Source organism: Balaenoptera musculus, chromosome 16 (assembly GCF_009873245.2).
Source record: "Balaenoptera musculus isolate JJ_BM4_2016_0621 chromosome 16, mBalMus1.pri.v3, whole genome shotgun sequence".
Classification (NCBI taxonomy): domain Eukaryota; kingdom Metazoa; phylum Chordata; class Mammalia; order Artiodactyla; family Balaenopteridae; genus Balaenoptera; species Balaenoptera musculus.
The window spans coordinates 73,527,201-73,539,628 of NC_045800.1; the positions used below are offsets into that span (position 1 = coordinate 73,527,201).

At 41.7% G+C, this 12,428-nt stretch overlaps 1 protein-coding gene across 1 annotated transcript in view; it reads left to right on the forward strand.

Moving 5' to 3' along the window:
• CCDC6 (coiled-coil domain containing 6) overlaps positions 1 to 12,428 on the forward strand; it is a 112,826-nt gene that overhangs the window by 68,043 nt on the left and 32,355 nt on the right. Inside the window, exon 3 of the mRNA XM_036828935.1 lies at positions 3,389 to 3,517. Within this exon, the coding sequence (XP_036684830.1) occupies positions 3,389 to 3,517 (129 nt within the window). The remainder of the gene's footprint in view (positions 1 to 3,388; positions 3,518 to 12,428) is intronic.

A 12,428-nucleotide genomic window follows, 5' to 3' on the forward strand; every position in this document is an offset into this window, starting at 1 on the left:
CAAATTTTAATCTACTTAAGCATTTTGCTTTAGATATTTTGAAGGCAAACACATGAATTTTTTTCAAACACACTAATAGAATTTGCTTGACTATTTACTTCTTAGGTTGAATGACTTTTGTTCTAGTTCAGGATCTCTGACCTAATTGAAAGATTAAAAATTGTTCATAAAGTGTTAAGACCTTTGGTTAGAAATTTAAAATCATGTCTTGAATTTTATGCCCATGTTGAAGATGCTACTCAGAGATGAAACTGGAGTTTAGTTCTTTTGATAGGCCCTGGGTCAGCCGAAACCAGGCTTCCTTTTAGGGTTTTTGTTTATGGTGTCATGGACTACAGCTTTAAAATAGGCAGGTGGAGGGAATTCCCCGGCGGTCCAGTGGTTAGGACGCCATGCTTCCACTGAAGGGGGCACGGTTGGATCCCCAGTCAGGGAACTAAGATCCCGCATGCTGTAAGGCGCGGCCAAATGCGGAAAATAATAAAATAAAATAGGCAGGTGGATTCAGGGTGTCGGTTCCAGTCCTATGGGGGCCAGATGGCTTGAAAATATACATGGTATCTATTTAAAACAGAACCGGTTTCTGAAGTTTTCTCAGGCAAACTGTTATGAGGCAAACGCTATGGCTATTAGTTCCTCAAGTTCTCTTGCCCTGCTCTGCCCCCTTCTCCTTGCCCATCTTAATTCTCATCTCATAATTGCTTTGGCAGGGGTTGTTTCTGTATTTTTCTCTGTGCTTTTCTTATTATTGGTGGTTCCTTTGTTCCAAGGAAGAACCAGATTTTCTATTTCCAGTATTCTGTTCAGAAACTCCATGCCCTGCCCCTAGGTTGCCTGTCGCCCGAGAGATGGCAGAACAAAGCAGGCAGCAGAGCCATTTGTTCCAGGTCTGTCTTTGGGGGATGATGAAAGCTGTGAGTCTTTGGCAGAGTTAGAGCTCAGGATGGCTTGACATTTTCCCAATGGGTTAGCATAACCCAGGGACCTTGCTTGAGTTCTGGTAACGACAGCTTTAACCATCAAATTTTCCTTAGGGTATGGCTCTTGAGAGGAAAAAGCCTTTTCAAATTGAGAGCTTTTTATAGATTTCATTACTAGTTGAATCTGTATTCTTATAGGAAATACCTAATCAGATATTGACGGTGTTAGGCCATCTGTCTGTATATGAGTATTTTCCTCTAAGCCAATGAGAACCTTACCTTTGCTCAGATTGATATTCTGCGAAAACTGCTGCTTGAGGGGCAAGAGATTTTTCAACATTAGATTGCATCCTTTATTGTTTTAATTTACTTCAAGGCAGAAGCATAACGCTAAAAAAAAGGCGGAAAGGGGCTCTTTCAAATAAAAAAGACAGCAATTGAAAACAGAGGAAAACACAGCTAATATTTTTAAAAAGCTATGCAAATCGTTTAAAGGTTTTAAGACTGCAGTTCATTTTTCTAAAACCAGTAGATGTCATTTAAGCTTGGTGTTCATAAACTATTTTAGGGCAAGGATAATGTCTTAACCATAGATTGTACTCCCTCTAACACAATACGTTCAGGTAGAAGACATGCCACACAGGTAATGTTTATAGAATACAGGTGTTAGTTGAAGATGTACATGTTTTGCTATTTTTTCCTCGTAAGTGATGCTTTTCCCACTGAGGTCTTTGTGTCCGAAATGCTGGAAACTCTCCTCATTCTCTGTGCGTTACTCTTCGTTCTTTTAATTACTGCTTGGTCTTGCAGAACCTGAGTTTTAAAGGGTTAGCTAAAACTAGACTCGTCGCTGTAAGCACCTCTTCACATCTGCTTTCTTTCTCGGTCCCTGCAAGGTTGACCAGTTTTTTTGGAGTTGTGCATCAAAAACAGTTGGAGGGAAAACAGCATCTGTTTAGTCAGCATTTCCAGTGTTGGAAGAAGATGTCAGATTTTAAACTTTTTTTGTTTCCTTTTTAAACACCAAGTATGGTGCTTTCAGAGCAATGGAAATTGTTTCAAATGTGGAGATGGTTAGGTGTAGCCTTTTGAGGTCCATCAGGCCCACCGAGCTCTCTGTTGTCCGTCTCACCCTGTGCAAGGTTTACAAAGAGATATAGCATCCACTGGGCGAGCGTATATGGCTCACTGTTTTCTATGTTTAGTCAGTTGACCTTCCGAATGCCAAGGGCGCACTAGGCACTTGTGGATGGAGGAGTGTGAAGCCAGCCCCTCTGAAGTTTGCTCAGGATCCGGTGGGAGAACTCTGCTTTAGAGTTCAGAGCAGGTTTTGGGTCCCAAGCTCTGCCGCCTTCCAGATGAATTACCTTGGTCCAGTAACCTGTTTCGTCACATACGAAATGGGGGTGATCATGCCTGCCTCACGCATGTGATGAGCCTGGTACACACTGCCTGCCTGAAGAAATGGTTTTGAAGGTAGAATTAGGGAGTGGTGTCATCTTAGACCCCACAATCAAACTACGTGTGCTTCATTGTTTTTAGTAGTTTTTGCTTAATCTGCCCACGGTTCTGAAAATACCAGGCCCTGTGGCTCTCATTCCCTTCACCCCCTACCATGAATCAACAGCCCCTCCCAGCTGAGAACATTAGAAATAATGCACAGTGATTCATGAGAACCCCAGTCGTTGTGTGTCCACTGAATTTCTTCTATTCTCTTTTGGTGTTGAATGTTGGAGTACATTTTTAAAAAAATTTCTCTTGCAGCAACACCATAACCTTATCTTTTAATTTCATAAATAAGAGGCCTTGCCTCTTGGTTTTTTAGGAAAGATGTAGGAGGTGTGATGTTTGGTCTCATTACAGAAAGTTAATTATTTGTACTTATTTTTGCCAAGCATGCTTCCTAGTACATTGGGAAACAGCATTCAGAATAATGTACTAAGTATTTTTTGTGCTTGTAGCATCTCTTCCCTCTCTCCAAACATTGTATAAATGCAAGTAAACTGTAATTCATTCAATAAAAACCGACAGTTGCAAAATTTCTATTTTTTTAATAATTTTTATGCTCATGGTATAAAAATTTAAGAGTACCAAAAGGTTACATATATGCTGGAAAGTAAGTTTTCTTCCTTTCCTCATCCCCAATTGTTCCCTACAGAGATAACCACTTACATGTTCTTAAAAATTGAAATCGGTGTTTAATCATGGTTTGATGCTCTGATATATTTGCCCTATCATTTCTTGGCCTTTTGACTAAAATCAAGTGCCTCTGACTATGCACTATAATTTTTGGTTATAAGTTAGAGGAATCAGGAGCAAGTTACTAGGTGTACACTTGGACATATGAGCAGAAATGACTAATGTAACTTTTATGATATCTTATACTCGGTTTAACTAGCTTTTGGAGCCATTGTTCCCATGGCTTTTGAGTGTCTTGATTTCCACATCTGTGTTTTTTCGTTTTCCAGTTGCAGCATGAGAAAGCTGAACTAGAACAGCATCTCGAGCAGGAGCAGGAATTCCAGGTCAACAAACTGATGAAGAAAATTAAAAAACTGGAGAATGATACCATTTCTAAGCAGCTTACGTTAGAACAGGTAAAAATGTATGGTTCTCTCTGTACCCTTTTTAGGATAGTTATAGTTATATATATATATATATTTCTCATATCATCAACTGTTCTTTCAAGCTTTAAGAGGTCCTGAGGAATATCAGTGAAAAATATTTTTCAACTTTTTCTTCCCACAGTGGCAACTTCCTATCTGAAGTACACATTGGCAGATCTGCATAGCACCTGCTCACTCTTTCACACACTTTTGCTTTTTTTAACCACAGTTAATAAAGTCTCAGGGGATACGTTGTGATGTACTGATTTATAGGCAGGAAATGTTAGGTTCCTTTTGCAAAAGGGGGAAGAATATGTTTTTAACCACAGGATCGTTTCTGTGAAAGTTCCTGAGACAGTGTGGCTATGGAACTAAAACTTTTCTTTCAAGGGTTCTTCAGAACAATTAGCATTTTTTGTCTTTGAATTATTAGCAACCTTATATGAACCCTGTCTTTTCCCACCTAGATTTGTTGATACAGGTATGGAGTCCTAGACTTAGTTGCTCATCCTGGTTCAGGCACTAATGAGTTTTGTGACCTTGCATTAACTTCATCAACTTCTCTGGGCCCAGGTTTTCCATTTGCAAGCAGAGAAGCACAAACTAAAGCCAGGAGTGGCAAGCTTAAAAAGGTACAGAAGGCGGAAGGTGATAGTGCACAGTTTCTTTGGCCATTGCCCTTGGTAGATGTTGGTATTTGAGCACAGGTCTTGCCTTAGGAGGCCAGGCTGGTCCTTATCTGCCAACACACAGAATCGTGGGCCACCGTTATCAGTCCTTCCAAGTTGGGGTGTCAGACAGAAGCTCCTAGCGCTTTTCCCCACGCTAATTTATTTTCCCAAAGTTAGAAGAGGCTGACCGTAGTCTACTGCCACCTGGTTTCCATGTCAAATTCGGTGTATTCACATTTTCTAGCTCTTTGTGATGTGGATCCCAATTACCACTTTGATGATTTGGCCAAGCCCTTCGTGCCAAGTTGTCTGATTTTCCCCAATTTTAGGATCTTTCTGTGCATCTTAATCCATGCTGACTGGTTCTTGAATCACCCTCAGGACCATTCTCATTTCATCGTTGTACTTGAGACTGAAACGGTGACGGGAATGTCAGGCTTGAGAGGAAGTCAGGGTTTGTTTTAAACTAATTGGACTGACTTTTGGTTTTTGTGTTATTCTTGTGTCTCCCTATATCAAAGGGTGGAACGTCACTGGGTTTTCTAAGACTATGAATAATGGCCTTGGAAATTTTTCCGTTCCTTCTAGGTTAAAGAACAAAAACATTTCATTTCCAAGGGTTGGCTGTTTTACACATATCCAGAGTAATCTATTCTTACCCGTCCTCTTTGGAATTCAGATGCAATTTCTAAATTTAGAAAACTCCTCCACGTCCCCCCGGCCCTGCCCCCAGCTTAAAGCATTTTGTTCCAAAGTTCACCTGTTTAATTTCCAGGGTAGGCAATAGCCAGTTCTTTTCAAGTTAAAGTTTTGAAGATTCTTGTTTAAGTCCCTGACATACCAAGAACTCGTTACTGGTACTTGTTAATCAAGAGTTAACCAAGTGGCCAGGTGAAATTTTCACAGTGGTTGGTATTGTGAGAACTTCACTTGGTCAATACCTTCCCTGTGATGGCTGCCAATAACGGAAGTAGCTTCTATCTTGTATTCGTTTACAGGGTCCTTGAGGAGACTTTGGAGCGCTGACCCCCAGAGTTTAGTTGTGGCCACAAGGTGGAGGTAGTGGCCTAGAGTCAGAAAGAGAAGGGGGCTGGCTGGCCGTCCCTGGGAGAGAGGATGGATGGCTGCACCGTCTTAAGGCTCTTCGGAAACTTTAGTAACTAAATGCTTTTAAAATGAGGCCCAAGGCATACATTCTCCCAAAGTTAATGATTTAGTCCGCTGTAAGCCTTATTTCAGACCTCAGCACTAAAGAAATGGATTTCCATAATGGAATGTGTGCATTGCAAAGCCCTAAACTAGAAATTATCCTCAGATCTGGGATATCAAGTCCTTAATTTTTATTTTACTTTTTTAATTTTAATTTTTAAAAATTTTTATTGGAGTATAGTTGATTTACAATGTTGTGTTAGTTGCAGGTGTACAGCGAAGTGAATCAGTTATACGTATACGTATATCCAGTCTTTTTTTGGATTCTTTTCCCATATAGGCCATTACAAGTCCTCATTTTAATTAAGATGGAGAAAAGTAACACCATCCTAGAACTTTCCCCTCTTTCTTTTGGGTATGTCTAGGATGATTATATGTTGGGGAATTTATTTGTTTTAGCTACAAGTAATTTTAGTCGGTGTTTAGGGGGGAATGTTTGTTTTTTTCTACTGTAGAAATAAATGTCTTCCATGTTTCCATGGATGTGATCTGATCCTCTCTTGTGGCCATCTCTTGGGATTATCATCTGTATTATAATATTTACTGTATGTCATAGTCTGTATAATATAATATACCCTATACTGAAGTTATTATCAGAAGAGCCAAGGCATGTGCTGCACTATACATTATAATGATATATGTGTGTAGTACATGCCTTGGCTCTTCTATCTGAAAATAAACATATTTTTAAAACTAAAAGCTACTTGAAGGCAATTGTCCTATGTGTCCCGTGCCTTGCCGCTGCTTTGTTGGAAGAGTTTAAATAAAGTGTGGATTTAGACAGGTGCCCGGAGAGCTGTCATTTGTACTTTGAAAGGCGGTGTAGGGTAGGTTCAGGGCCTGGGTACTGGACTTGAATGGAACCAGATGTGAACCTCTTTCCTCTGCTAAATATCTTAATTTATTTATTTTTTTGCTAGCAGCTTTATTGAGATATAATTCACATACCATTAAAATCATCCGTTTAAAGCGTACAATGCAGTGGTTTTTAGTATATTTAGTGTTGTGTAACCATAACCAAAATCAATTTTAGAACATTTTCATCACCTCAAAAGAAACCTTGTCACTCAATCCCCTAATCCCCTTAAGCAACCACTACTCTACTTTCTGTCTCTGTGTATTTGCTTATTCTGGACACTTCCTATAAATGGAATCATATAGTGTGTGGTCTTTTGTGACTGCCTTCTTTCACTTAGCACGATATTTTTATCCACGGTGTAGCATATATCAGTACTTCATTCCTTTTCCTGGCTAAGTAATAATCCATTATATGGATGTACCACATTTTGTTTATCCATTCATCATTTGCTGGACATTTAGGTTGTTTCAGCCTTTTGGTTATTATGAGTAATGCTGCTGTGAACATTCATGTACGATTTTTTGCGTGGACATGTGTTTTAATTTTTCTTGGATATTAGAATGGAATTGCAGGGTCACATGCCAACTGTCTGTTTATCTTTTGGAGGAAATGCCAGACAGTTTTCAGAGTGGCTGCACCATGTTATTGCAGCCATCCTGGTGGATGTGAAGTGGCATCACATTGTGGTTTTGTATTTCCCTGAGGCTAATGATGTCGAGTATATTTTCAGGTGCTTCTTGGCCATTTGTATATCTTCTTTGGAGAAATGTCTATTCAAGGTCTTTTTATTATGGAGGTATAACAGTTCCTTATATATTCTTATACATATAATATATGTATTTTATAAGATACAAGTCCCTTATGAGATACATCGTTGCAAATATTTTCTCATTTTCTGCGGGTGTTCTTTTCACTTTCTTGAGCATGTCCTTTGAAGCATAGAGGTTTTTTAATTCTGGTGAAGTCCAATTGTTAATTTTTTTCTTTGGTTGCTGTGTTTTGGTATCATATCTTAGAATGCAAAGTCACGAAGATTTACCCCTGTTGTCTTTTTTGGGTTCTTACATTTAGGTCTTTGATTCCTTTTGAGTTAATTTTTATATGTGGTGTAAAATAGGGTCCAAATTCATTCTTTTGCATGTGACTATCTAGTTGTCTCAACCAGTTCATTTCTGAGCCTCAGTTTCCTTATCTGTAAAATGGCAATAATAGCAAACCTGTGTCAGGTACAATGAATGAGAGAGAGTGTAAGGTGATTTGCATGATGCCTGCTACATAAGCACTCAACATAAGGTAGCTGCTGCTGTTAATTTTTAAATAAGCATATATATATGTGTGTATGTAACTGAATCACTTTGCTGTACACTTGAAACAAACACATCTTTAATTAACTATACTTCAATTAAAAATAAAAAGAAACTAAAAAAATATCATCTATATTTTGAACCTAATGGGTTGAACGTGCAGAAGAGGTATTGGAAGGCCTCTGCCAGGGATTCGTGTTGGCCATAACATGTTTGTTTTGAAGGTGTAGCTTAGGTTGTAACGGTTTTTAAGAGGGCACCTGGGGACTTCCCTGGTGGCACAGTGGTTAAGAATCCGCCTGCCAATGCAGGGGACGCGGGTTCGAGCCCTGGTCTGGGAAGATCCCACATGCAGCGGAGCAACTAAGCCCATGAGCCACAACTACTGAGCCCTTGTGCCACAACTACTGAAGCCTGCGTGCCTAGAGCCCGTGCTCTGCGACAAGAGAAGCCACCTCAATGAGAAGCCCGCACACTGCTACGAAGAGTATGCCCCGCTCGCTGCAACTAAAGAAAGCCCGCGCACAGCAACAAAGACCCAACACAGCCAAAAATAAATGAATTAATTAATTAATTAAAAAAGAAAAGAAAGAAAGAAAAAGAAGGCACTCTGCCTATTCTCTGTAAAGCAGAACTTATCTGGGTTTGGGACTAAGTCTTAGACTCCTTGCAAGGTGGGCTCCAAGTAACTCACGTGCTGGAGGCCTAATTTTAAGTTAATCTCACCAAAAGTCAGGCCTTCGGCATGGACCCTCGAGTTAGTCAGATAGCATTTGTTCTTCTCTTAGAATCTGAGATCTTTTCATTCTTTAAAAAGGGAATGTTACCAGCTTGATCATCAAGGGCTCTGGGCTATCAGTGGTTCTGTCGTTGTTTTGCAGGATGAGAGTTCATAGAATTGTAGAGCTGGAAGGCCACATTGCGGGGGAAGACTACCTCTGTCGTTACTTTGTCCCCAGCCCCTCGTGGGGATGTGAGAAAGTGGGGAAATCATGAGGAAATCCAGGGGCAGGGGCATCAGATCTGCCCAGGCTTTGGAACCACAGCTACCTGCACCTGTTTCCTCTTCCTCCAGAACTTGCTGCCTAGGAAGCAGGCTTGGGAGGAAAATGGACCAGCTTGGCCTGTAGGTGGCCCCGCCTGCTCACACCTGCTCACACTTCTTCAGAGAAGGAAACCCAGAGGGAGATCAAGAGGCTTTCTTCAAGTCACACAGCCTAGCATTCTGAATGTTTAACTCCAAAAGATACTTTATAAGCAGATGTAAAAAAGCACGTTCAGAAAAATGTAACATCAGGAGGTCTTTGCAGCACTAATAATTAGTTTATTAGTCTAATACACTGGATTACTTCAGTCAATATGACTTTAGTACTCTTAAGGGCTCTTTTTAGCACACACTGGTGGGCACTGCCTATAAATCTTTATTTGAAGACTTTCGTTCCAGCATGTGGTCACTGTTACATTTAGGTGATAAGAACATTTCGAACTTAAAAATATTCTGTAAGTGTCAAGGACTCTTCATCAGAACGTGTTCTGTCAACTAGGAAGGATTTTCCTTCTCCGGAGGATAGCTAGCATGTAAAGGCACAAATTAGCTTATTTATTAAGTGAAGTTCAGCTCAGCAGACGTGAGGACCTTCTGTGCACTTTGCACAGAAAATTATAGGAAGGAAGAAAACAGCAGCCATAAACAGGTGGATTTGACACTTAACTATTATTAGCTAGTACAGTAGAAAAATCTGGAATAAATTAGCTGGAGAATTAGTCATGTAATTCAGCTAACACTTAATGACGAACAGGGATGCCTGTCATGTACTAGACCTCTTACTCTTTTCTCCTGTGGTTGGCCCAGTAAAGTTGTCTCAGTTATTTCTAGAATTTGGGGTGTATTTTCTTATCGGAGATGTCCTTTCTTCCCAAAGCACAGACACCCATTTCTCAAGGTTGGCTTTAGGATTGGAATGGTCATTTTATTTATTAGCATCTACGTGTAATTACAGTATCTTAGCCCCTGTAGTTTCGGGACGCTCTTGGGTTCATAGCTCCCTTTCACCGGAGTAAGTTGTGTGACTTCAGGCCAGCAATTTGACCTCTTCTGTGAAACAGACATACTCTCTAACTTGTAGGTTTGTTGGGGGGATAAATCTTCCATTCTGCCTCTCCTCATGCTCCATCCTTATTGAAGTTCTTTCATTTCTCTTGTCGGGGAAGGAGAAATTATCCTCTTCCCTTCTAGGTTTTTCTGGCAGGTTGAAGAATGATATTGACATGAGACAGAGAAAATCAACAGAACTTTAATGACATGTATACGTGGGAGAGAAAATTCGCCAAAATTGTCGAAACCCTCACTTTAATACTGTCTTCAGCACTAAAGACAAAAGAGGTTGTTGTGGGCAGAGGTTTGGAACATCAGAGGAGGGGAGGAAGGCAATTGACATGAAGAGGGAAAAGCAAACGTTGGGCAAACAAATGTTTGCTAGGCAGAGATGGTGGGACACAGAGAGGAATTTTAACAAACAGGCTTTGCTGGATTCCTCCCACTCTACAAACCTAGGTCATGCTACCGTTATCATGGTGATAGCTCCCTTTCTGGAACAGGTCCTCTACGTACATTCTTGTAGGCAGTTAGGGGGAAGGTCAAAGGTTCCTCCTGATTCTTTGGGGCCTTAAAAAGAATCCGCCTGAATCATTTGTTTGTTTATTTATTTAAAAATTGAAGTATAGTTGATTTACAATGTTGTATTAATTACTTCTGTGCAGCAAAGTGACTCAGTTATACATACATATACACTCTTTTTCATATTCTTTTCCATTATAGTTTGTCACAGGATGTTGAATACAGTTCCCTGTGCTGTACAGTAGGACCTGGTTGTTTATCCATCCTCGATATATAATAGTTTGCATCTGCTAATCCCAAACTCCCCATCCTTCCCTCTCCACCCCTCCCCCACCTTGGCAACCCCCAGTCTGTTCTCTATGTCACAATCAGCCTAAATTAATCCTCGTACCAAATAGACCTATTTTGGGCTGGCAGATTTTGTTCCCCTGCACAGAATTGTTCCCATGTGGATTGCACAGCAGTAAATAAGTTTACACGGTAACCCAGTACACTGATGTTTTTGTAACTGTATTTATGACTGGGACAAGTTTTGTGAAACACTTGCTTATGTGCTTTGCACTGATTTTCTGTTCAATCCTATTTCGTTTTTAGCCAAAACGTAGGTGACAACTGACTTGAGCTAATTTCCTAATCCAGTAGTGGGTCACAACGTGCAGTTTAAAAATCATGCTCTGATGTGCCCAGTGCTTTCCTGCCCCCAGGTTTCCATGGGTCTGTGTCCTCTGCCTGGCCCATCTTCTCCCTCCCCTGCCCCACCCCTATTTAACTGTTACCCGGTTTGCTCCTCTAGACACTTTGGGGCCTGTGCTCCAAAGTGTTTCCATAACGTTCAGTCCTTTTCCTGTACCACTTGGTACACAAACAGCAATTAACAGTTAAATCATTTCTTTTCTGTGAGCTCCTCGTAAGGTAAAGGAGGGAAGGTACAATGTTAACCTCACCCCTGTATCCCTGGTGACTCCCATATAGTAAGCGCTCCAAAAATTGTATGTGCTGCCATTAATAATCAAAGTTTTCATCTAATTTCTGCGGTACTTTGCCCTCCCCTTTTTCCGGGAAAATGAGCATGCATGTTATTTGAGCCTCAAGCGTCTCACCACCTTCCTCGATCTGGTTACCCATCTCTTTAATCCATGCATCTGTGTGACTGTCTTTTTTGTCCGTGCTGCCCTTGTGTGGCACACATTCTGCGTTAATTCAACACACCTTTATTAACACGCCTGCCGTCTGCCACAGACTCTACTGAGAAAGCTGACGTCAGGTCCCTGGCCCCGTGGGGCCTGGTCCAGGGAGGCCAGTGCACCTGGGGACAGTGACGAGGGATGCTGTGTGCCGTGCTGTGCTTAGGGGAACAGCGTTACTGCTGCAGCAGGCTTCCCCCCTCCCGCGTAACCGACGGAGAAGGACCTGAAGCTCCTTGGCACTTGGTTTAATTGTTTGTTAATTAACACACGTGGGCTGGATAAATCTAAATCGAGCCTTGTTGCAGGGAAGCAGGGGTGTGAGAGGAGACAGAGATGGGAGAGAAGATAACGCAGTGAAATGTAAATCCAGGTTGCATGGAGTAGAGACGCTGAGAACACAGAAGAGAGCTCCTGCAGAAGACGTGAAGTTGAATCCCTCTTCTTTGTTACCGGGAAGGGGAAGAGTAGGGCTTTTGGCAGTCGGCATGGGCGGTGTCTTTGAGGACATAAGCTAGTCTTCCCAGTGCCTGTCTTGCAGAAGGCAGCCACGTGGCTGTACTAGGACTCGCGCAGGCCTCGGTGCTGCACGTGCCCAGCGGTTACCTTCAGCCACTAGCCAACATCAGGTGACTACGGAGACTTGACAAGACCCCAGCTTCCAGGGGCGTTGCAGGGGTGACACCCACTTCTCCCGGTGTCCCTCACCATCTACAACTGTAGCGAAGCACAGGGGCTGGGATTTAGAATGAATTTCAATCCTCGGCACAAAATTTTCTTTTTTTTTTGTTCAATTTCTAAAAATGAAATAAGGAAACCTTTAGCGTATTTTAAGTTCTATAAAGAAGAAAGGGGGCTTCCCTGGTGGCACAGTGGTTGAGAATCTGCCTGCCGATGCAGGGGACACGGGTTCGAGCCCTGGTCTGGGAGGATCCCACATGCCGCGGAGCAACTAGGCCCGTGAGCCACAACTACTGAGCCTGCGCGTCTGGAGCCTGTGCTCCGCAACAAGAGAGGCCGTGACAGTGAGAGGCCCGCGCACCGCGATGAAGAGTGGC